The following is a 25,538-nucleotide window of genomic DNA, read 5'->3' on the forward strand; positions in this document are numbered from 1 at the left end:
CTGTTCTTCACAATGTTTTACACCAAGCATATTTTTTCATGTGGCTGAATAGGTGCTTTTAAGTATGCTATACATAAACTGGTTATGTTCTGATATTTGATGTTCCTGTTGAGATTACTCACATGGAGCCCACGTTCTGTAAACATGACAAAACTCACCGAAGAATTAAAAATTCTTAATCTGTTTTGCAGCAGTACACTTTCCATGAATTTGAAGATGCAAGAAATGTGAAACATAATTTTCAGTGGACAGAATTAATTGATGCCTCAAGGGGATAAAATCAACTTCTATTCAACATTGTAATAACGTATTGATCAGAAGACTGAACCGTCGTTATAACTACAGTGGAAGCTGGTTATAACAAATAACAAACTCGAATAAAGTAGTGAATTCCCTGCATCGAACAACCGGACTTCATATGAATCCTATTCGATGAAGTGTTGCACAAGCCGAGCCGTTTGCCCCGCTTGTTCACTGTTACGCAACTTCTGAAAAAGACGCTAAAAGCCACACAGGCCGCACCAGAGCCACAGCAACTCGGGATCGACAAGGAAAGAAGGCACTATTGTGACCTTCACGACGAATTTTCGCCGAAGAAAACACCGCAAGCTTCGAAAGGACTCCTCAGAGATGGAAACACTCTCTACGTGCTTTCGAAATTAAACACGATGTGCTAAAATCGGAGGCCCATGTTGAAACAGAATAAATAAATAAATAACTACTTGAAAAAAAGGTATAACGTGTAAGGCACAAGCGGCAGTAGCTGCTGCCGTAACTGCTACCGTCGCCTACAAGCTAGTGTGCACCATATTGGGACGTCGTTCACAAACAAGAAGATCAGAAACCGCATGTTAGCAGTATGAGAAAGATAACCGATGCAGAGAAGCAACATGCTCAAACACTGAAAGTTACAAATGACACAGAAACACACGTGTTCCCACCTGCGCCTGGAACTGCGCTTTCTGCTGTTCAACAGCCAAGAATTGTTGCATTTCTCGGTCCATACCCGTACCGGCTTCACCGGAGTCAAACGACATGCTTAAATATAGTCGTAATGTTTACTAATATATAAGCACAGAATACAACTATCGCAAGCTTTCAGTGCTTTTAGCACAATGCTCACAGCAGCAGACAGAGCGCCGGTAGCGCCGGTCATCCAGGTCAGCCATCCATTCAAGAGAACGATAAAGTGAAATTTTGCCAATAAATGTAATTATTTCCTTCTATAATTGTATTACTAACGTAAATAATTGTTTTTAAGTAAAAATTACTATATATTTGCATCGAGTAGTTGTGTTTATTGATGCGTTAGCACACTACCAAAGCACATCAATGACGTACTCTGTAATTTGCAGTAAATTATGTTAAATTATTGTTTAATTATTATATTTTAATATTTTGAAGAAGTTGTTTTTCTAGTAATTTGTTTGTTTGGTGCGGAGCAGACATTGTGCTGGTGCGGGGATTTTAAAGGGCAGCGGCGGCCTCCTTGCATCGGCTCGCCCACTGTTTCGTGCCAGTCGTTCTTGTTTATTTTCGCCGGCGCAGATTCAAAAATGGCCACGGGAGACATAAGAAACAACCTCAAGATGCTCAGCGCAGAAATCCGAAGTGTCAAAACACCGTCGGCTCTTGTAAACCTCGAAGGGTGAGAAGGCCTGAAGCTAATAACCTCCCAACAACCCTGGTTTCAGATTACAAGTAGGCTCACCGATTTCGAACGCGCTTGTTGTTACGCGTGTTTAATAGTTTCGGATGTTGTCTTCTCGTGATTGCGTCCAGATTTAGTCGCCGCGCGATCATGCCGCTGCTCTATGTGCTGCTTTTTTTTTTCTTTATCTTTTCTTACTTTTATTGACGACGATCACTTAGCGATGCGAAAGAGATGCCGCTGCAAATAGAGCATGTCGTTGGCCTCATTGTGTCATACCTGGTATGCGCACGCATTCCGTTCACCTCTCCGTGCTGCAGATATCTTATCGCCGTGGGTTTGCTGTTATGATTGGCGTATTTTTTTTTTTTTTTTCATTATGCGTGCATATTGCTTTCCAACATGTATCCTATCTTTTTTTCTTCTTCTTCTTTTTGCGACCGGTATTAACTATAAGTTAATTGGTGCGTTTAACGCCCTAAAATCTACACAGTGAGTTACTGAGGCATGTCGTAGTGGAGAGTCCTAGGTTAATTTTGACCAGCCTGGGTTCTTTAACGTTCGTCGCTCATGGTCGTGGGTTCGGTACCGGCCGTGGCGGCTGCATTTTGATGGGGCGAAATGCAAAAACGCTTGCGTACATTGATTTTGGTGCACACTAAAGAACACCAGGTGGTCAAATTCAATCCGGGCTCGCCCACTACGGCGTGCCTCATGATCACATCGTCGTTTGCTACGTAAAACTCTAGAATGATTTTCTTTTTTAAATTTTCAACATGCTAAATAAATTCGAACTTTCTTTGGATATATATGGGTTTGTATGTTGCGATTTATTGTCGGATTATGCACTACAGAGATATGCTGATTGGCACTACTTTGTAGGTAAAATGCCCTGCTATGGAACTGGTTTCCTGGGGCTTTATTTGCAGTGTTGATAATACAGTGCGGTGTTGGGAAAAGTTGTATTTATAATTATATAAATACAACTATTTATAGTTGTATGACGAATTGATAAGGTGGCTTGAATAAAATGTTGCTTAAGTAATGATGAAAGTGCTGGCTTGTTCATACTCAAATTCAACACATAGGTCATGTATACAGTTGAAGACTATTTTGGTATGCATTAAATTACTTGCCCTGTCCCACCCAGAATAAATAATGGGTATGAACCCAGTGTTAACTGTGTTTCATCGCAACCATGACAGATGACACCACTTTATTACTTAGCGAGATTGACATTTATTGTCAGGCATTGCCACAGACAATGTTTACTTGTGATTTATTTTGACCAAAACGGGAAAGCATTGTAATACTCAGCGAGATTGACATTTATTGTCAGGCAATGTTGAGACATTGCCACAGACAATGTTGAGTTGTGATTTATTCTGAACAAAATGGGGAAGTGGTGCACCGAAACGTGGTGATGAACTGCAGTCAGTGCAAAATGTCGCCTCTGTACGAAGTCAGAGTGCTAGCTAACCAGCCATTTAACTGGAAGAATTTTGTATACCTGGCGCTCTTATGCAACATTCTGTAGAGTTGCTCTATCTGAACTGAACGTCTGTCACCATCTATTGGTAAATACTCGAGCAACTAAATCTTTCCTTTTCTTTCAGCAGATATTAATGTTAGTCCATGTTTCATGCACTTGTCATATTTACAAGCTCATCTACAAAGGTTGTCTGCATGCTCCCTTGCCCATCAATGCTTGTACCACATCAACACTCGCGCAGAGAGATGTCAGGTAACAGGATCCAGGTTGTAGCTAGCCTGAGCCCAGAAATGCTTTTAAGAAACACCTTCCGTGGAGACTCCACCTTGTGTTGTTGGCTATACGGGCTTGCCGTGTAAGGGAATGCCTGGCATTTCACTGGTCTGCCCGAATACAGTACATGCCTGTGCCGGAAATCGGGCCATGGGAAGCATTCCCTGTTTGTTACGATGCCTCCACCCTCTTGTTATGAAGGCTGCTGGATGCCATATTCACATTTCCCATGCTCCATCTCTTTCTTTTTTTATTTGTGAGCTGCAGTGGTGTATGCATGAGCTTGGAGAATTGAGTTGGTTGCATCGCATTTCATTACACTAGTGCCTTTGTCGTTGAAGTTTTCTCGGGCTGCAAGGTAGTTATGGACGCGTGTTTCCAGCGTGTTCCTTTATTTCATGCTGCAGGATGATGAATGGTGACCCAGAGGTCTACCTGCCAATCTACGACTACCTGTTTCAGTGGTATAACACACGCTTGGCCAATGAAATTTTACGGAGAGACCTGAAGCTGCCCCCGTACAAGCACAACAGGACAAAGTTCCTTGAAACCATGTACCTAGTGCTGCGGGAGCTGTTCCAGTGGAAGCCTCCACTGAGTAGTTCGCAGTTCTTCTCATCTGGCTTTGCTGAGAAGAAGGTGAGCCCCTCGTCCTTTCTTTACCGAGATAGCTGCTAGAGGGAGCTCCTCCTGCCTTTGTGGCTGGCATATGTGGCCAAAAACTATCATCAGGTTATGGCAGGAGAAGTTTGGGGTCACAGGAGTATATATTGGAACATTTTGATAGAATGGCCCTCCGTAACTTTTTGTTCTCTACTGTGTGCTCTTAAGTTAGCATCAGTGGCATTTCATCACTCCTTGCCGCATTCAAGGTGACTAAACCTTGTTTTTTGAAGCTTTAACACTGCTGAGATGCAGAGCTGGCTTTTTTTGCCGCCACAGGTTAAAGAAATGAGTTATGGCTTAATCATAGCAGTTGTGGTAGTAATCTGTAAGTAGTGTAAACTTTTTGGGCCCAGTATCATGTGGAGCCTGTTTGGTGCATCATTGGACATGTGGCAGTGCAGGTTTCTAAGGCTATTATTTCAGAAAAATATTAATTTTGTGACATGAGCATGTTAGCATACTTGCAGTGTAGTGCAGTTGACACCTACAATTTGCTGCTATCAAGGCAGTGTGATCTCTCTGCCATGCAGATGAACATGCTCCTGTTGATTCACATTTCTTGCTCAGATAATCATGTGCAGGGACATTGTGAAGCTAATTAAAGAGTACAGCAGCTCTCAGAAGTCGGCCAGCCAAGCTGCTACAAGCCCTGCCAGCACAGCATCAAGGCCGAAGGCCCAAAAAGTGCCTGCTGTGAGTACCCTTTTGGCTTCCTACCTCTTGAAGGAGTACTGACACTATATGGTTTACTTGTCAGTTCTTTGCATAAAATGAAGGTACAAAGCTTTTAAACCCCAGAAAAAATATAGCAAGTGTCGAAGTGCTGTAAATAATTTTCTATAATATACCTGCTTTTATATACGAGTTTTGTAGGTTGCAAGACAGGGGTAATTGGAAATCACAGGGAGAGGCCTTCGTCCTGCAGTGGACATAAATATAGGCTGATGATGATGATGATGTATGAGTTTTGGTACCCAGGGGGTAGATGAGTCATGACGTTATGATGCATTCACTCGCTCTATTCCTGTAATAACTGCGGTTGCCACAAACAAGCACAGCTGGAAAAAATGTGCAAGGCATGTCTGTTTATTTTTACAGCATAAGCTGTTATAGCCTCATTCCTATAGCCATTTCGGTTGGCGATGTTGTCCATCACAGCTATCGCCAGGAATGAGAAAAAAAAAAACAGTTCCTACCGGGATCAAACCCAGGCATCATGCGCGGGAGTCCGCTACTCTACCACTGCGCCACGCGAGCACTTGCTAGCTGCTGCAGAAACATGCCCCGTACACGCATCCTAGTGTGCGAGGAGGCGCGTGAGGAACGCAATATGAGATGTGCGCTGCGTAGCGTCGATACCTGCACACTTTGCATTGCAGTTCCGTATTATTGTATGCATATTATTGTACCAGGTGGCATGCCATGTAGCAGTTGCATAGGTAACGGTACAACGTAGATAGAGAAGTTTTGAGGAAGAAAAAGAAGATTAAGGAGATTTATACAAAAAAATGCTAGAATGAAAAACGTGTATAGTATACCTGATTAAATCAAGCAGGCTAGTCGACTATTTATCACTGCCCCGTTTCAAAAAGGATGCCAATAAATCAGCAGCATCATATCGTGCCACTTGTCACGCGATATGAGATGCGCACCGCGTCTATACATGCAAACATTGCATTGCAGTTGCGTTGTATTCCACCAGGTGTTGCAACATGTAGCAGTTGCATCGTATTGTGCCACGTGTCAAGGAATGCGACATGTGCACCGTGTAGTCTCGATACCTGTGTTTACTCTTTGATACATGTTATGGTGCCTCCTCGCAAGGTACGAACCGCTGCTGAAGAAGTGAATCGTACAGCTATGTGCGTGGCTGCAATGTCGGGCTCAGCAGACCGCTGTGCAGGTGCCAGCACAAGCTGCAGCTCGCTGTCGACCGTGGGCGGACAGTTCAGTTCGTTCTCGTGAAAACGATGCAGAGAGGCTTCGCCCTGAAGACCCTCTAGTGCATGTTGCCAGAAATGGAGTTCCTATGGAGCCGCTCCTCCAGCGTATGCTGTGACTGTGCTGCATGTGCCGTGCAGGCCTGTGACATTTTTTTTTATGAGCAACATCATCTTGCCTAGCCTTATTGCTATACAGCATCAGAAACTTGTGCTCTGTAACAATATTACCGATAATGTCAGTGACACCAGGTCCAGCATTTTGAGATCAACTTTACTTTCAAATCAGAATGTGCGTCTCCAAAGATTCATGCTTGCTAAATGTCATCTCTTTGCATTTGAGAAGCATGTAGTAGAGCTCATACAGCTTTGAAAATATGTGTTGGTACACTTTTAGCTTTTCTTGCGATACATGCTACCTTACAAGTCTAGTTTGCTGGCTGCCATATTTGGATTCTTATTGTTGGCAGCTGGTCGCCTGATCTAAATGAACTCATATTGGGGATGGTCTAGATATAGGGAAGGTATAATAGCGCACACTAAAGTACTCACATTGGAAGATAACAATTAGATGTGTGGCGTGTGGTCAGCTTGTATGTGGATTTGGCACATAACCATAGTACTGCATTTTTTCTCATGCACTGTAGTGTTGGGTCAGGGAAATCAGGTGAAACTGAGACAGAGGAAGTGCTTAGCCTTAAAAGAGGCCTCACAACAAGCATTGCAGTATCTGCAGAAAAAAAAAAAAAACCTGTATTTTATTCGAGAATTTCTTACTTTTAATCTGAAAAATAACAATTAATATAGGTGCACAAGTTTTTGGAAGTGACTGTCAGTTCAAGAAAGCAATGAAAATCATCCTTCATATTAATCGCCATTACTGTTTGGTGCTACACGTAGCATGATATTTTTTCTTCGTCTCTTGTGTTAGCGCCGAGTTTCGTTTGTAATAATAGCACAATATGTCTGCAACACTATTTCAAGCATTCTCTCTCTCTATATGTGACAATAGCTGTGTTGTTCAGCGACTTTCCATACAGTCAGATGTTAATTATACCTACTAATAAACACATAAAGTTCTAATTTTGAAATTTATAAACACTGACATGCAGTTGAGCCTCTCCTTCTCCACAAGAAGCAACAGGTAACCTTGCAAACGGCTTCGTTGAAAAAAAAAAAAAGTTATAAATCTGATCATTAAATGCCAGATCTAACTGCTTGCTAAGACCTACACGTCCTTCAGAACTGCACTATATCAATCCTACAGCTGCCACTAGGGCCAGAATAATTAAGGTGACGTGATGCTTGTTATGGCCTGGCTGCTGCCATGCTTGCACACCACTTTGTTCTGAAATTTTGACTGCACTGTTGCAGTTGCATGTTCCTGCTATGGCAATGGAGCTTCTTGTATTGCTGTGTCGGAAAAATGGCTGTTTGCTGCTTATATCTATTCAACATTAACATTGGAAATTAGAAATCGACAGCACAAAAACGGGACAACAGCAAGAAGGACAAAAGGACAAAAGGTTGTCCTGTCCCTCTTACTGTCGTTTATTACTGTGCTGCTGTTTTCCAGTTGCTGTGCAGAAACCAGTGTGCCATTACAGAGTATGAAAATGAGCAAGCTATAAATTTCTTCCAAAATCAATGCAGCTGCTGCTTGACTGATTGGAGTGGGCATGAGAAACAGAAAATCGAGGAACGGAGGTGATGTGTTGCATGTGCATTTTGTCAACATTGGTGCATGGCAAATGCCTATACTTACTTTTTCTACTTGCATCAACTAAATAGCTCGACTTGCATGCACTTAACACATGCAAGTTATGTAAGATGATTCATTTGCAATTAGTTGGTCCCTAATCTGAAACTTTCATAGATAATGAAAAGACATTTGATTCAGTAGAGATACCAGCAGTCATGGAGGCATTGTGTAATCAATGAGTAAAGGAGGCATACGTGAGTATCTTTGGAAATATGTACAGATATTCCACAGCTACCTTCTCCACCAGTAAAGTAGAAAATTACCTATCAAGAAAGGGGTCAGGCAAGGAGATACAATCTATGTTTAGAAGAAGTATTCAAGCTCTTAGACTGGGAAGGCTTAGAAGTGAGGATCAATGGTGAATACCTGAACAACCTTCGGTTTGCAAATGACATTGTCCTGTTTAGCAACACTGGGGATGAATTGCAACAAATGATTGATGACCTTAACCGAGAAAGTGTAAGAGTAGGGTTGAAGATTAATATGCAGAAGACAAAAGTAATGTTCTGGCATGGGAACATTAAGAATTCGTGATCGCCAGTCAGCCTCTAGTCTGTAAAGGAGTACGTTTATCTAGTTCAATTACTCACCGGGGACCCTGATCATGAGAAGTAAATTTACAGAAGAATAAAATTGGGTTGGAGTGCATACGGCAGGCATTACCAAATCCTGACTGGGAGCTTACCACTGTCGTTGAAAAGTGTACAATCATTGCATTCTACCGGTGCTAACATATGGGGCAGAAACTTGGAGGTTAACAAAGAAGCTCGAGAACAAGTTAAGGAATGCACAAAGAGCGATGGAACGAAAAATGTTAGGCCTAACGTTAAGAGACTGGAAGAGAGCGGTGTGGATCGGAGAACAAATTGGGATAACCGATATTCTAATTGACATTAAGAGAAAAAAATGGAGCTGGGCGGGCCATGTAATGCGTAGGATGAATAACTGGTGGAGTTGCAGAATGGGCACCAAGGGAAGGGAAGTGCAGTAGAGACGGCAGAAAATTGGTTGGGTGATGAAATTAGGGAATTTGCAGGCGCAAGTCGGAATCGGCTAGTGCAAGACAGTGGTAATTAGAGATCGCTGGGAGAGGTCTTCGTCCTGCAGTAGACATACAAATAGGCGGCGGCGGCGGCGGCGGCGGCGGCTGCTGCTGCTGCTGCTGCTGCTGCTGCTGCTGCTGCTGCTGCTGCTGCTGATGATGATGATGATGAATCTGAAACTGTATGACATTGTTTCCTTGTTTCAGATGAACATGCTGTTCTGCACAAACCAAAGAATGACTTCAAAATGAGATGCAGGACACGCATCACACAGATCTTAACCTGATGATGCCAGAGACAATTGTGGTTAATTAAAATTAGTTAAATTAAATTCTCGCTGTGCTATTTACCCGATGTTGTGCTATATATGTGCGTCTCTTTGTTCCTCCTACCACAGGCCAAATCCAGTGCTGCTGTGACAAAGGCCAGCTTGCAACCAGCAGCTCCCACCAATGGTGCTGTCAGCAGAGAGAAGCGTATGTGCAGGCGCCATGGATTTCTACATGTTTGTTTTGTTTGCTTGCTTGTGCGGTGTTGCCTTGTGCCCCTTTCTTTCATTCTTTTGTGTTTCTTTTCTCGTAGTTTCAAAACTTTTCTTCATATTTACAAATGGGCATCCACTCAAAGCTCCTCCTCAACTCCACCAAATGCAGCACGGCACCACGCCCACCCCTCAACTGAAGAAGACGCTGCCCACTCCTCAATGATTCCTATGAAGACAAAGAGTTGCTCGAAAAATGCACTTTCACTGCAGTGCATTTGGGCAGATGCCAAAAGCATCCGATTACACAATTTTCACCCGGGAATCACCGCAAAGTGTCATTGAAGCACAATGACCACTTTCTTGAGCCAAAAAGAGTGTCAAATGCAGGAACGTCTTAGAATACAGTGGTTAGTCTTGATTGTTACACGTGCATTCTTCACTGAACAGCAACAACAAAAGCATTAGCAGTTTGCGTGTTCAAAGAAAAGACACCAAGATTTTAATAGGGACATCATTTTTTTTTTTTTGAATTATGCATTAGAAACTTGGATTATCCAAAGTTGATCGAACTTAGACCCAGAACACAACTGCAAGTTATACCAAGTGGACGTGCACACATGCACAGAGAGAGACAGATAGATAGATCCTGGTTGTCAAAGCTACAAGTGTGCTGCAAGGTTGGGTTATACAGTTTGCACCCTGAGTATCAAACATTGAATTCTGATCCTTCATGCCTTATGGATGTCCTCTGAGCACATGTATCTGGCCTTGTTGCTGTTTTCTGTAAAGCCAAAGTGTTTGAAATAGTTGTATTTAAAGGAAAGGTTTGTATGAATTAAGCAACTTCAGAATGCAAAGAAAATATTGTGGGCTTTGTTATTTGTTTAAAACTGAAATTTTTTATTATTGTGGGCCAACTGTATACAGTGCAATTCTGTGCCAACTAGTTCTTGCAGTTTGATATTGTCTTCCTTTGTTAAGTCATCTTTTTAATTTTTTTTAAGCACCATCATCCAAGGCTGTGCTCAGTGCAAAAGTAAGTGAAATTTTTTTTCTCATTGTGACAATTTGCCAAAGCTCCCAGATGCAGCAGAAACGTGCACGTTTCTCTGTCGGTCTCTGCACGGTTTCTGCTTATTATTTTACTCATGAAAAGTTGCCCTTGCTATTGCAATTTGCTAGATGTTTTTGTCCCATAAGAATCCTCCTACATTGTTGAAAATGGCTATTCCTAGTACTACAATGTTGTTATTGCTGCACATTTCAGTGTCTTTAATGCAGTATGGATTTATAAGCTAGCCCAAGAAAAAACTGTGACCATCTCATTCACCTTGCAATTTAGTCGGACAAAAAAAGAATGCTTATGCTCTTAAACACACACTGGTTGCTTGTTCTTGAGCTAGGCATGTTGCAAATCATCTTTGTAAGTTGGTTATCTTCTTTTATTTATTGTAAATTTAACGGAAAATAATGGCAACATGACATAGCATGTATGAAGGAGCAGTAGAACGTTCTAGTATTCTTATTTGTAAAAAACTTCACCTTTTGCACATCCCAAAGGAATTCTAAATCCACGGGACAATTACAAATTCAGTTCTCTGATTGAGAAGCAAGAATGCAAGGTCCTAGGGTGTAACTTATATTTGCCTGGTATAATTAGTTATTGTTAAGGGGCAGAGGTGGGTCCTAGGAAAAAAATTATCTTTGAGATATGGGGCTGAAAACTTGTACATATATGTAATGTTATGTGCTTATTTTGAATATGCAGTGCATTTTTGTTTATCTCCTCTGATTCTAATTTTATGCAAGCTTTAAATAATTTTTTTGCAGAGATTTTCTAAATATCAATTCCTCAAATTTTGCTAGAGAGGGTACCAGTGGCTTCTGTATGATTCAAGGAATGCAATAATACCAACCTTACTGCTCTGCCTTACCTAGTACAAGAGTTGCAAGACTTCAAAGTTACCTAGTCACCAGAAAAACACTTTTTCCAATTTCAAGTTCAATACCTCGCAACTCATGTTCTAGGTAAGGCCAAGCAATAAGGTTGGTCTTACTGCATTCCTTGAATTATAAAGAAGCCATTGATACCCTATTTAGTGAAAATCTAAGGAACAGATATTTTGCAAATCTTTCCGGAAGATAATTAAATGACACTTGCATAAAATGTGAACCAAGGGAGATAAACGAAAATGAACCTTATATTCGAAATAAGCACACATTACATATATGTGCAAGTTTTCAACACTATACTTCAAAGACTAAAGCCTAAAAAATTTAGTCTAAGACCCACATCCCCGCTTTAATTAAAATGCAGTGCATTCATGCATGTCTGTCCTCGGTGTTTGCTTACAATTTGTCATGAAAACATCAGTGTCTACTCGTCGCGGTAGCTTAGTGGATATGGCATTGCACTGCTGAGCCCAAAGTCGTGGGTTCGATCCCAGCCACAGTGGTTGCATTCCGATGGTGTACAATGGGTGCATGTTAAAGAACCCCAGATGGTCAAAATTAATCCGGAGGCCCCCACTACAGCGTGCCTCATAATTATGTTGTGGTATTGGCACATAAAGCCACAGGGTTAAAGTACTACCTTGTAACGCACTAGCTGTGCCTGTGTCCCCTCTTGTAAATAATGACTGTGCTCATTGGCTCATTGCCACATGCAAGGGCTCGACTACCACTTTGGGATAGCGTCTATTGGAGGGACATACCTTTTATGAGCAAAGTCTTGCCTGTGAGTGCAGCAGTTATGCGTGCGGCTTGCAGATAGACACACTGCTGCACCATCTGATGGAAGTTCAAAGCAGTGTCAAGGCCCTGAAGGAGCAAATGTTGCTGGTCATGAACCAGACTGAGACCATGCTGGACCAAGTGCTGCCGGTGGTCACGGAGATCGTTGATGAACTCTACAAGAAGGAAGCTGCGGATGTTCCCCCGATGAACAGCGAACCGAGGCACGAGCTGGACAAGGGTGACTGTGCCACCCGAGAAGGCAGGGCTGCTTCGGGTAAAGGTTTCTACCTACATAGTGGCACCATGGTGTTCTGTGCTTTAAGGCTATGGCATTAACACTCCACAATGTCTGTGTTGATAGGCACTATAGAACAGCATCAAGCAAGACTGGTTGTGAGGCAGTTGTTAATGGCATGTCAACCAGCTCTCTAGAGTCCATTAGGCAGTGGCAGGAAGGTGCCAAATACAAAAAACTGCCGTGAGAGTGAGCGAGCATTGATGCAGAAGCACTGCTAGCTTCAAGTGCAGCGTAGAAAAATGATGACACCAATGTTCCACACTAAAAGGCCAAAAGCAACAAAATTTTAATTTGGCTAAAACTGGTCATAAATTAGTTGTATATACTATCGAAGTCATCTTGGTGAAGCTGCAGGAGTAGTAGTGGTCAATTTTTTTTAACAGCTTTTATTGCCAGCTGAACAGCAAATTAGCAGATATGACGCATAGTATCGCAGACGTCGATCTCTGAGATTTTCAGTGTGCCACAGCACCGTCCAATATTGGATTTCATGACTAGTCACCGCGCTGATTCTCGGCATTCTGGGTTCTGCATCATTTCTGGTGAGCAGCAATAGTGGATTTTTCTTTTAGTTTTGGTCAGCTTTTCATGATGCAGCCATTGAAATTAAAATGTAAAATTTTGCATGAAGGCTGCTGTATAGTATCTGCACTATCTGAAAGTAGGCATTTTACATTATGTAATCCAAAATTTAATTGCATTTGGTCTTTAAGCCAACAGCAACGTGTTGTACTCTTTGAGCATTGGAGATTCAGTATTATCACATGCAATTTTAACTCGACTGTTGCTTAGTGGCTTTTGGTGTTGCACTGCTAAGCACGAGGTCGCGGGATCAAATCCTGGCCATGGTGGCAGCATATTGATGGGGGTGAAATGCAAAAACGCTGCACATTGGGTGCACGTTAACAGGTAGTCACAATTAATCTGGAGTCCCCCACTACGGCGTGGGGATATGCACAATCAAACTCGCCGTAAAAATGCACTGGTGTTCCACTTACTTCTTTAACAAAATGTTGTTTTATGCATTTAAGCACGAAAGTAACTGGAACATCCATGTATTGTGTCCCACACTTTGGGAAGTAATATCTCGAAGCTGTGTCATCCTGGAGATTCATTTTAAGTGGATAAAGCTTGCAAACTCACTGGCTGCAATTCAAAATTAAATTATGGGGTTTTACATGCCAAAGCCACGATCTGATTATGAGGCATGCCGTAGTGGGGGACTCCGGAAATTTGGACCACCTGGGGTTCTTTAACGTGCACCTAAATCTAAGCACACGGGTGTTTTCGCATTTCGCCCCCATCGAAATGTGGCCGCTGTGGCCGGGATTCGATCCCGCGACCTCGTGCTCAGCAGCCCAACACCATACACTGGCTGCAATTCGTCAATTGTAATATGTGCCATAATATAATTATATCAGAAGTTCATTAGTGAATGTTTGGTAATTCATTGAATATGTTTAAATTTCTCGTGCTAGTAATGTCCGCCTCTTCTATAATCAAGCTCAAGGACAAGAATTATGCTATCTGCCACAGGCAATCTAAAAATTCCGAAAAACTTAACGCTGATCACTCTGTATAAGGATGTCATCACACCCATGTGGTCTGTTCTGGATTAAGAACCACTGGATTCTAATGAAATATTTCCTGGAACACTTTATTTGGAAAATTAAGGAAAGTTTGTGTTCACAATCATCATGAAAAATTTATGCAGTTCCACTGGCAATTTTTTCTTAGTGGCATCAGCAGACTTCGATTTGGGGTTATGTAATCCTCATTCACGTTCTCCTTCTCTTTTATTGCGATATCAATTATATGGACACTTCAACCGGATTTCTGTCGTCGTCACCGTGAGGGTCCGTGTAGATTCCAAGGGCGATGAAATTGTCGCCGCGCACCGATGTGCGAGCGAAAGTGCGCGGGGGATGCGCACGCTATCATGGAGAGCGAACGCAGCACGGCCGAAAGCAAATGCGACCGTCGCGCAAAAGGACGTGGGGATATGGGAGGGAGGCGGGGCGACGCTGTGCTCCGGCACCAAAGGCGTATCTTGCAATCGGGCGTAAGGGGAACTTGCCACTCAATCTCCCATGCGAAAGCAAGAAAGCGGGAAGGCAGCACGGGAAGGAAGGGGGGGGGGGGGTGGGGCGCAGCTTCTACTCTGCCAACAACTCCGTTCGTACTTTGCCCGGCTGTGGCTGTCGCCCGCACGGTCTCTTATCTCCACACGGCTCTGACCTTTGTATGCGCTGTGCATCCACCGCTCAGTTTTCTTTGAAGCGATAGATCGCATGCACCTTGCCCGCTGCGGCGGCTGCAATTGCTGCCAGCGTTTTGACAGTCGTCTGTGGTCATTCAGTGTGATCTATTCATGTTTGCTTGTGCGCGCTTACACCACGCTTGTTAATTCAGTTAGTAAGCGGATGTGTCCAAGTTTATGCAGCCGATAAAACTACTATCCCTACTCCGAATAGCTCTCTACTAATTTGCTATCGCAATTGATGCTTCGCCTTTCGGGCGGAACTGCGACTTTTTTTCTGTGCTGTGAATTCGCATCATGGATCGTTCATTAACTAGCCTGCTCACATACTTTGGTATCCTGCCATTAGTCTGTGAAAGATGCCGTCACATGTTGGAACATTTCTCCCATTTCGTGCATATCATAATCACTTTTGAGCATGATCACAAACATATTCACATTGACGTACATTTTCAGCATATTTACTCATTCTGACCACCTCTCCTCCCCCCTCCCTATTTTTTTTTTCAGGTGTTGCCGAAACTGTCCGGCCTAAAAGTGAAGTTCTCTTGGACTAATAAGCCAAACATAATGCAAAGTGCATGCCACGTCTACCGAATTACCTGGCAGGCTAGTTCTTGCTGCAATACTGGTGCATTCTTGCACCTTGGTCTTATGTCACCTGCAGGAGGCAGCTTTTTTTCTGCAATTTAATCTAGATTTTGGTCACACAGCGGTATATTTGCAGCAACAATACCAATTTTTTTGTTGCTTCAGAGTTTCACAGGAATACCAAAGCGAAGTACACAATCTTGTCATTTTCTACCTTTTAAGAAAATATATTTTATTTCATTTTTATTCAAGTGCCTACACGTGCAAAAAAATAAAAGTTTTTTACTATTATGCTTGACAGCTGAAACTGTGTTATTATGCAATGGCTGTAATTAGTGAACCGTGCTTTTTTGGATTTCACAAAAAGCCGTGCCTTCTCTCCGTGACAGATTGAGAGACCTAAAGCATTTTTTTTTATGACACTGTGCTTCCCTTTGTATCAAACGCATACCAAAATATAAAAATTCGCATTGCAAAGATACATTTGACATATTTATTGCTTTCACTGTAAACATTTCTAAAACCAGGCACTTAATTTTTCCATGCATTAAAGTGCTTCTGCATTCCAAGAAGTCAGGTGATCGTCAGACGGTTTTTCTTACTGCTGAAAATGTGCTCATTCTCTCTGGTTTCATGTTTTATAGTTTTTTTATCTGAGAAAATAATACAGTGGAATCTCGATGATACGAATCTCACGGGGTCACGAAAAATATTCGTATCATCGAAACACAATTAAAACTAGCTAAATTAAAGAGTCGGAGGTGAACTCACTCAGGCACATGCACGTAAAAAGCATTTACAGTATAGCTTACGTATAACGTAACTGCCTATAGTGCAGAACAGGCTACAACACGGCCTTTTCCGACTCCCGTTTACCCTCCCATAGAACTCCATGTATATGCATACCGCTTACAGTGCAGCCGCGTGAGACGAAATACCGGTTATAATGCGGCTTCCGCTGGAAAATCTCGCCGACAAGGGCGGTAGTGAGCACCCACCGACGGGAGAGGAGATCAACGAGGGCGATGCGGAGGAGGAGCATGAGACGTGGAGCATGAGTCCAAGGGCGATAAAATCGTCGCCGCGCGCCGTATGTGCGAGTGAAAGCGCGCCTTTCGCGCGCTTTCATGGAGGGAGGGCAACCGGGCGCAAGGGTAACTGGCGACGCAATCTCCCACGCGAAAGGAGCACAGCGGGAAGGCAGCGCAGGAGGGAGGGAGGGAGGGGGGGAGGGGCGGCTTCTACTCTGCTAACAAATGCGTTCTTGTACTTTGCGCCTGTGCCGGCTGTCGGGGTTGTCGCGTGCACCGTATCTTGAAAGCGATCTCCACACGGCTCTGACCTTTGTATGCGCTGTGCTTACGCCGCTCAGTTTCCGTTGAAGCGATAGACCGCACTTCCCCACGCCTGCGTGGGGAAAAGCGCAAAAGCAAGAAAAGCGCCACCGCGTCAAACTCTTCGCGACCTCCGCGCCTCCGCACCAAAAGAGAAAAGGAGAAAGCGCGTGACTGCGCGCTGTTCTCTGATTGCACGCTGTTCTCTCTCGCGGCCGTCGGTGGGGCGGCGTTTGTTCGTATCAACCGACGCGGGTCATATATCAATTCGTAACAACCGTTCTCTACCACGTTGCAAAGTAATGGGGCTCGGCCGGGACCACAGAAAAATTCGTATCATCCGGAAATTCGTATTAGCCGTGATCGTATCATCGAGATTCCACTGTAGTCACAATGTTTACTATGATGTGTCAAATTGTAGCTTAATTGTCAGCGGTGAGAATAATAATGGGATCCAAAGGGCTTGTTTTCTTTTTTTTTTTCACAAGCATACAAAGAAACAGACAGCAAGCGCGCTGGCTGAAGTTCCCGGGGCTTAACCCTGCACACAAACACCCAAGAAAGTGTGGGTGCGGCTGCCACCTACGGCATGTTCTCTTTTTGTCTACTTTTATTTTCCTTTACCTTATTCATACATTCCTAATAAACATAACTGACTTCCCTTATGCTTTCTCTGGCTTCGTTGTCTGTATGCCGAAATGTGCGCTCTCTGGGCTTTGTTTGCAGACTATCAAAGGAATTCAATTCTCCTACACCTTTCCGCAAGTTGTACACAACCTGTCTTCTTCAAGTCGAATATGCGTCGGTTATCTGGAATGGCACTTCTAGATTCAACAGTGACATAAAGAATGGGTCCAGAAAAGGTTTCCAAGCATATATCATCACCATTTTGCTAACACCGACACTGGAGCTTGTCACTGCACTTATTTCGCTGCTGCGCTTAATCTGCTGCTTAATCATGCTGACTTATGCTTTCTTTTCGAACTCCTTCACGGTATCCTCACCTGCCTCAAGCTCTTCAGCTGTATCATGTTTCATATTTCATGCAAGATCACCAGGGAACATAAACCTATCTATGTTCCTGCCTGTCATCACCAACACTCAACCGTCCACAGAATACCGACCCTTTATAATGCTTATTTTTGCGATCTTGACATTTTTCATACCTCACTGTCATCGTTCTCTTCCGAGCTTTGCATTGTTGCTTTATAGTTTCACACACTGTCCAATTGCCTTTCTACCTTTCTCCTTCTTTTACATTTGATTTACCTTGCATTTTGTTGTATCTTTCCTTTTTATTCATTGTTTGTTTTCTCGTATTATGCATTGTTCTCACTTTTTTTCTACATTTTTTCTTTTTTTTTATGTATGTATGTGCCAGCACCTTAGGGTTGTTCCTGGGCACATAGAAATGACTGAGTGATTAACTTCCCATATGCTTTCTTTGGCGTCATTGTTTGTTTCTTCGTATGGTTGTGAGCTTAATTATTAGTGTTTTCAATGGGAACAAAGCAGAACTAGTTGATCAAATAACTTCTTTTTTAAACTTTCATTTTAAACAGCAAAATTAAGTGAATAGGAATAACTTGTAATGTTGTGTTAAAAAATATTCTGTAATGTGGAGAATGTATGGCCATAGTTTTTAACTTGACTAAATTGGACCATGCTAAGAAAATTACCGTATTAACCCATGTAACATTTTTTTCCACGATTTTGATTAGGTGCAGCCCTTACAAAGGACGGCCATTTGGTCTAATTTTTCCGACTATGAGTAGGACATTTGCCGTAATCCTCCATGATTGCCCAACACCACAGCAGTGAATGCTATCCTTTTCATAATGAATTAATCCATTCATTCATGCACTTAGCTACTCGTCCTTGCATCGCTGCTACTGCCAGCCAATCCACACTGCTACAAGTTCTTTTGAAAATTTATCAATTAAAGAAAGGCCCGTAACTATTTCCCACAAGCCAAACCAAAGATTTCATACCATTACTGGTTTGCTACCTATTGCGGCAACAGGATAAAATAAAATTGAAATTTTGTGTTGATATTTGTTTAAAGGGGCAGGCTGTTAAGCTGTGCATCAGGAAGTAAATCTGTTTAACTGGTCTGATATCTTCACATGGGGTTGCTACTTGCAAATAAGCTGCAGTAAAATTGAATACACAAAAGACACTAAGGCACTTTTTGCAGCTGCATGTGCAAATGCCACCACCCCTCAAAGCATCTACGATACAGTCCTGAATGACAGAACATCTATTGCATACCTTGCCCCCCTACCCCCACCCATTAGAAAACTTCCTGGACCTTGGACCAATCAGGTGAGATTTCTATTTTTACAGAAACAAGAATAGAAGTGCTCGATACACAAGTTGCAATCGAACTCGAAAGTACACATCTTAAGTGACAAAAAAATATTTTGAAACATACTGCAGCAAAATAGTGAAATAGCACAAGTATTTTAGCAGTGGTAAAAAACAATACAGATGTGCACTTGTACAGTATGTACATACAATGGCAGCAGCACTAAAATGCAACGAAAAATGATGAACAGTAGCCGAACAACGAAAAAAAAGCAATTCAGTACACATGCTTTAACAAAAACAAAATGAACATAGCCAAGCATGTTAGAAATTCGTACTTTAAGGGACATTCAAAAACGGCTGCAGTTTCTGAAGACACATGCGACAGGAAATTGCAGTCACAGTAGCGCACCCAGGATCTCTTCCAGGGGGGGGAGGTTGAAAGTTTGCCAATACCATCTAAACAGCACTAATTTCAATTTCTTCACGGGAAATTGTCAAAAAATGCGCTTTGTATACACGATTGCGCGTCTTACATCTTAGTTGCAGTACTCAAAGGCGCAAGGAAAGAAAAGGGGTTAAACAAAAGGGGGGTTAACTCAGCCTCAGGGGGGGGGGGGGGTGTAACCCCCCCCCCTCTGTCGATGCGCCAGTGGTCACTTATATGCAGAAAAGATAAATTTTCGAAGGCACACTTATATGCAGAAAAGATAAATTTTCGAAGGCACCAGTGCATGCCTTGTACAAAAAAATATTGTTCATACTGCAATGTTGCAGGGTGTGCGGTTTGAATGGCTGAACACATGCCCCTGAAATTTTAATGAGCCATCACAAATTCAATAAAAAATTTTAGCCTTTTTATCTTTATTTGCAATTCTAATGTAGAAATATTGAAGCATCAGAGCCGAAAGTGAGTGTTTTCTTGTACTTATTAAAAATGAAACAAACTGCACGCCGTTAAACCATTCGAAGTCTCTCTTCCTTGTAGAAAAGGCCCCATATCACACTAGCATGCTCCAGTTTAGGTAAAACGGGGGTCTTGTGTGCTAAAAGTTTAACCAAAGAAGGCGCTAACTTCAACTTATGTCAGGGAAAGCTTAGTCTGGAAGACTAATTTTGCCGGCCACCCAATTACGCAACTGTTCTTTCATTCCATCCCTCTTGGAATGCACTTGACAGCAGTGTCGCCTGCACTTTCATTTAAGTGTCTGGAATGTGTGGCTTATAAAATATCCCTGTGCATTTCCAGCACAAACACAGTATTTTTTCTCGTATGATTGGAGCTTAGTCGCTCTTGTCAGACATGGTGAGAAAATACTAACTCTGAGATAACTCAAATAGCTCTAGAATCACTTGGAAGTTGAACATTTCCATTGGCTGGTGCCAAATGTTTTGATTAAAGACTGTGGCCTCTACATTGGCAAAAAGAAAAGAATATCAAATGCGCAAATATTGAGGCAAATGCAAAATCGTACACTGTTTTATTTGAGGATTAGAGGTCTGCTAGGTCATCTGGTTGAGGTTCACTGCTGCGTTCCACAAGTCGCAATCGTAACCGCTCCAAGTGCTGTAGCCGCTCGTGCCAGTTGTTGACATAGGAACTGCCCGCTTTTGACCGGTGAAAGTTGGTACAGGCGACCTGCAAAGCAGCAGATGTTGTGCTGGCCCATAGTAGTACCTTAACCCCCCTTACCTTTAATATTAAACATTTTTCATGTAATCTGCTAAAGCCCTTTTCAAACACACAGCAACAAGACACTATAAATACAAGTCACAAGTATATGCACTATGTACAATCCTGCAGTGGAGGCTAGCAAGGTTTCACGGAAAGAGCATTTTCACATACATCCTCCATGTGTATGCAGCCTTTGAGGCCAGGCCTACATTTCATACATAGCAGGCAATGCTACAAGGGCTATAAAAATTTCTCTCATTGCTCCCATTCATGAGCATCAAATAAAGTTACAGGTACACGTCATGTAATTCAACGTAGCATTAGCTCTCGTACGTTTATGTTGCAAAATATGAAACATGGAAAGCGATGCAGATCTGAACTTATTTACTACCACACAAGCACAGCGACATGTTTCTGCAACCAAAACATAGTACATTGGATACTCGAAACACAAACCTAAGATTTGGCATAACTTTATGTCCAGAAATTGTAGTTGCAGTATATGAAGTAGGCATTCCATAGAAGGGCTCGCAGATCAAAACGATTGAACTTCAAGAATGTGTAAAGTAAAATTTTAATGAGACTTCTGCACGCTACTTTTGTAGCTCCCGCAGTGTTGCCTGCCAAATCTGAAACAATGCTCAGCTAGACATAAAAGGGGCCCTGACACACTTCTTGAACATAGTAAAAAAACATTGCAGATCTGTTAACGAGGCTCCTGTGAACATGTGAGCGAAATATTATCGCACTGCATGCAGCAGGAACTTTACAATCTCGTATCAAAAGCAGCTTAAAATCACTTGTTCTTGCTTTTGCAATGCCGTTATGCAGCGTGATCGCAAGCAGCTTGACCCACAATAGCTAATGGCTGATTTCATGATCACGAAAACATTCTCAGTAATACAATTATTGCTCATTTAAGTTAAATAAATAAAATATATATATATATATATCATGTCTGCAATCTCAAAAAGACAGAAAAGCCACTGCCAGTCTAAACACGACAGTTGTGCATTATTGCGTCTGCTGTGCGTGGCCTCAGAGATGAAAAGCGTAGTGTAGATACTGCAGCCACCACGGCATGTCTCCACAAGCTGTCTTGCCATCTCCCCTGTGTAACTTCCACTAGCACAGCGTGCTAGTGGAAATGAAAGCAGAAAGAAAGCCGCTCATTGGTCCAATAACGGCATCTAACTTTTCTTGTGCTTGAGGATTCAAAAAATTTTTGTGGCAGGAGATTCATGAGGCGATGTAATTTAATGTCATTCTGTGAGTACAGTTGAACCCGCTTATAACAATACTGGTTTTAAGAATATATTCAATATAACAACGAGCAGCCAAATGCACCATCAACTTTTGTATGTGTTCTATGGTAAAATAATCTGCTTACTACAATGCTCCCATGCTGTGTTACTGACTTATAACAATTAAATCTGGCTACGGGCTGTGTGCTCCGAAAGGCAAAAAAAAAAAAAAAGCAAAACCCTCAAAAAAAAAAAAAAAGAATGGAAGCCTCTTTGTCACACTCCCCTCCCCCTCATTGCCTCGAAAAAAAAAAAAAACACGAGCCGATTTTTTTTACCTCCTCCCTTGTGCCGCGCAACCTGCACGGCACGCCTTCGTCCCACCCCTATCCCTTCCACCCTCTCGTTGACGTCAGAGGGGTAGACAAAGGTGGGGGTGCACGGCATAAAATTGGAAATAGTGAAGCAGCTTTCTTTCTTCTTCTGGACTCTGCGGTCCTCTTCTTTTCAGCGCAGACACCCAGTAGCCACATTTAATTGTTATAGCCAGTAATGCGGCATGGGAACATTGTGGCAAGTGGTTTATTTTACCATAGAACACACAAATGTTCGGGGTGGGGCAGCTGATCATTGTCGCATCCGAGTATTGTTAATGCCATAAGTGGGTTCAACTGTGCTTTTTTTTTTTGTCTAAATAAAATGTTTGAATATTTGTCCCCTCTGCTTTTTTCGTGCAATCGGATTATAGCAATTGTCACTTATAACTATGGCATTTTCTTGGCACTTGAACACTGTTATAAGTGCGTTCGACTGTAGTTGGAAAAGTATTTCACGGCCCCTTTAATATTTGCATTTGGTGTCCTTTTAACTAAACCCTTACTTCAGGAAATGTGTCCATTTATAACGCATCTATGTTCTATCATTTTATGCAGTTAACAGAAGGTTTTATGGTAACTGCATGCCTCGTTAGGTTCTAGAAAAAAGAACAAATCAGTTTAAGGGACTGCGCCCACGTGCATTGCCACGATTGCACCAGTGCTCTTCTCTCTCTCACATCACTCCCACTGTAGAGGAGAAAGTTACGTGCTTCCACTTTTCTTGGACGCAGCGAGTGCTCGCACTCTGGCGGATGGGAACAGTAAAGTCACTCACATTAGCATGTATTGCTGTCTGGCGCACGTACACTGCCAAGCTGCTGTCAGGCACCAGCTGTGGCTCAGGTGGTGGCCGCAGCAATTCCAGGACCTCTGCACAGTATCAAGGGACTGTGCTTTTAAAAAGTTTCACATCAACTAATCCTTGGAACAAAAGATGTATGAAAATATTGGTGCCAATGTATGCAGACAATATTCTGAATTTACCACTCTTAGCAACATTTTCACAAGAGGTAACATACAGTAATAATCACTTGCTGGAGCAACCATGGCATCGTAATGGCAGTTAGCTAGCTAGTTATTTATTTATTTGTTTCTTTGTTTATTTATTTATTTGTTTATTTGTTTGTTTGCTCGTTCGCTTGTTGGGGGCCTGAAGGCATTACAGAGGGAAGTGAGTTGAGCAGTATAAACATACAAAATACAATGAGTAAAATGAGTAAAAAATTTAGCCACCAAATGTAACTTAGAGACCAGGATGCCTGGCATTTGATATGTTACCTGGTCATACCTAAACAAAAGTAGTACTAGCATGATGGCTGCTCAATGTGTGCATGAACAGTAGGCAGGCACCAGATTGTGACAAATGTGTAGCACATGTGCAATTTGAAGCAATAATACATTGATAAAACAGTTCAAGATAGCATGGTAGATTATGTATATCTCAGAAATAGTAAACTGGCAACTTCAACTCACAGTGGATACTTTGCATGCCAGCAAATGACACAAAAGTGAGAGGTATCACCTTTGAATTTCCAGCGCCATTTCTGGGAAGATCACATATTTTGCCAATGTATGGCTATGGCTAGCTAATTTTTTTGTTAGTATCAGAAAGAACCACACTGCATTAGGAAATAAAGCTCAACTTGGCTGTTTTTGTGGGCTCTTCCTGCACATAAAGAACCCAACCAGTGAAAATATTGTTGAAAGGACATCGCAGGGTGGAATAATTGGCATTGCAGTGTGGTGTTACAAAAGTTCAGCTTTTATCTTTTTCTGTGCTATACCAGAAAAAGAGACATGACGCTATTTATGCAGGTGTGTTTTAGTGCACTTGGCATTCTTAGGATACTTCACATACTTTCTGATGTCCGTCTGTCTGACTGACAGACAGACAGACAAGATTGTCTGCATATATATTCACACACGTGCAATGCACTCAGCGGCAACGCTAGCCGACACAGCATGTCCAGAAGAAAGCATGAGAAAGTCTGGCTGCATGCACGCCTTATACATGGCGGGTTTTGCCGGTGGAAATATGTTGTGTCGCTGCATTGCTTGAATGCTAATCACATTAACATTCCTAGTAAGATGGATTTTGGCAGAATTTTTAAATTTAATGACTTAATTTTGAAAGTGTGCTAGCACTAATTGGTCCTGCCAACTAATGTCACATAGCATATAAACGTGCCCATGTGAATGTTGCACGTGCCTTTTAAAGCGAATAGCTTTCTTTGGCTCTTTCAGTTGTTTTCGTGGTTGGTGGCCGGTGGTCAAACTCAGCAAGAAAAGCATTCGTTCGTTAATTCATTCTCTCACTCACTCGTACGGCCTATTCGCTTACTTGGACAATCATCGTCGATGGTTACTGCACAATTTTTTTAAGACTGTTTCTTACGTCACATGCTACCTTTCAAGCCACCCATGAATGTGGATGCCACAACTACAAACAAACAAAATATGCATGCTCTGTACTGTACAAAACTTGTTTGCTTCCTCCTGCTCCAGTGCTGAAATAAGAGTATTTTCCACATTTACCGTTATAAAGTTTTTCCATGTGCTCTGCTCATATGAAACAAAGTTTCAGTCAAATTGGCAAGTGCAAGGTACTGGCCACAGCTACAGTGGTCGTTTCTTTGCATTTTGCCTTTTTTACAAGTCATTCTTGCAATAGAGGTGCAGTTTTATATAATACACATGCACACGCACATTGTTCTTTGTGCCTGTCACTTACCAGGTTTGCCCACAAGAGACACCAAGTTGTGGCCCAGCTTGAGCGGTTCCACAACAACGCACACACAGTGGCAGTCCCCCTGTAGGAAATGCGCAGGTGCACGTTTACAGGTGGGGGTGATAGCTTAAGATTAATTAGAAGTGTGAAAGGCTGATGCAAGTGACAGGAGCAGTGCTTCAAAAACTGCGAAAGGTGAGCATAAAATTTCCGAGAGAACACAATATATGCAGCTCCAGTCAAGGTTATGTTGGATGCTCGGAAAATATCAGAGCACAGTGGTGTACTCACTCCATGTAATATGGTTAATGCACAGGTGCAAAAGAAAGAAGACGAAGTCTTCACATGTGAGTTCATCAAAATGACTGCCTGCAGATTATATAAAGCAGCTTGGCCAACATTATTACACCAAAAGCACCATGTACTTGATTACTAGCAATCAACCTCAATTTTTCATTCTGATTTCTGAACATTACACCTAGAGTTTCATTACACCACACCATAGGCAATAACTACAGCACAACCTGCACCTCTAACTTGCATGTCATCAAAGAGACGGCAACCATGCAATGAAGTGCATACAACTTGATCATTACAGATAATGAGGCACAGCCACCTCACACAAAGGAATGCAGCACTGCCTGCCATATGTGCACCATCTCACTGCACCACAGCAG

At 42.3% G+C, this 25,538-nt stretch overlaps 2 protein-coding genes across 5 annotated transcripts in view; one reads left to right on the top strand and one right to left on the bottom strand.

The window, feature by feature from the left end:
* Positions 1-1,464: 1,464 nt before the first annotated feature.
* On the top strand, positions 1,465-15,480 carry LOC119449414 (centrosomal protein of 44 kDa). Of its 2 annotated transcripts, XM_037712582.2 has the most exons (7): positions 1,465-1,648; positions 3,824-4,055; positions 4,650-4,775; positions 9,225-9,303; positions 10,316-10,347; positions 12,081-12,321; positions 15,116-15,480. In XM_037712582.2, exons 1-7 carry the CDS (start codon positions 1,557-1,559, stop codon positions 15,160-15,162), a joined length of 849 nt encoding a protein of 282 aa, XP_037568510.1. In that variant the 5' UTR covers positions 1,465-1,556; the 3' UTR covers positions 15,163-15,480. The 2 variants fall into 2 exon arrangements, 1 of the variants encoding a protein (XP_037568510.1); XR_007466316.1 differs by lacking the exon at positions 15,116-15,480 and having other exon boundaries at positions 9,225-10,347; positions 12,081-12,194.
* A 4,811-nt stretch (positions 15,481-20,291) lies between these two features.
* Positions 20,292-25,538, bottom strand: part of LOC119449417 (tuberin-like) — a 138,474-nt gene continuing 133,227 nt past the window's right edge. For all 3 annotated transcript variants that reach the window (XM_049665190.1, XM_037712585.2, XM_049665189.1), the window contains 3 exons: positions 24,865-24,943; positions 22,909-23,003; positions 20,292-20,476 (listed from right to left, as the gene is read on the bottom strand). In XM_049665190.1, coding sequence (XP_049521147.1) covers positions 20,330-20,476; positions 22,909-23,003; positions 24,865-24,943 — 321 coding nt within the window. In that variant the 3' untranslated portion in view covers positions 20,292-20,329. The remainder of the gene's footprint in view (positions 20,477-22,908; positions 23,004-24,864; positions 24,944-25,538) is intronic.

The sequence above is a fragment of the Dermacentor silvarum genome, chromosome 4 (assembly GCF_013339745.2).
Source record: "Dermacentor silvarum isolate Dsil-2018 chromosome 4, BIME_Dsil_1.4, whole genome shotgun sequence".
NCBI lineage: Eukaryota > Metazoa > Arthropoda > Arachnida > Ixodida > Ixodidae > Dermacentor > Dermacentor silvarum.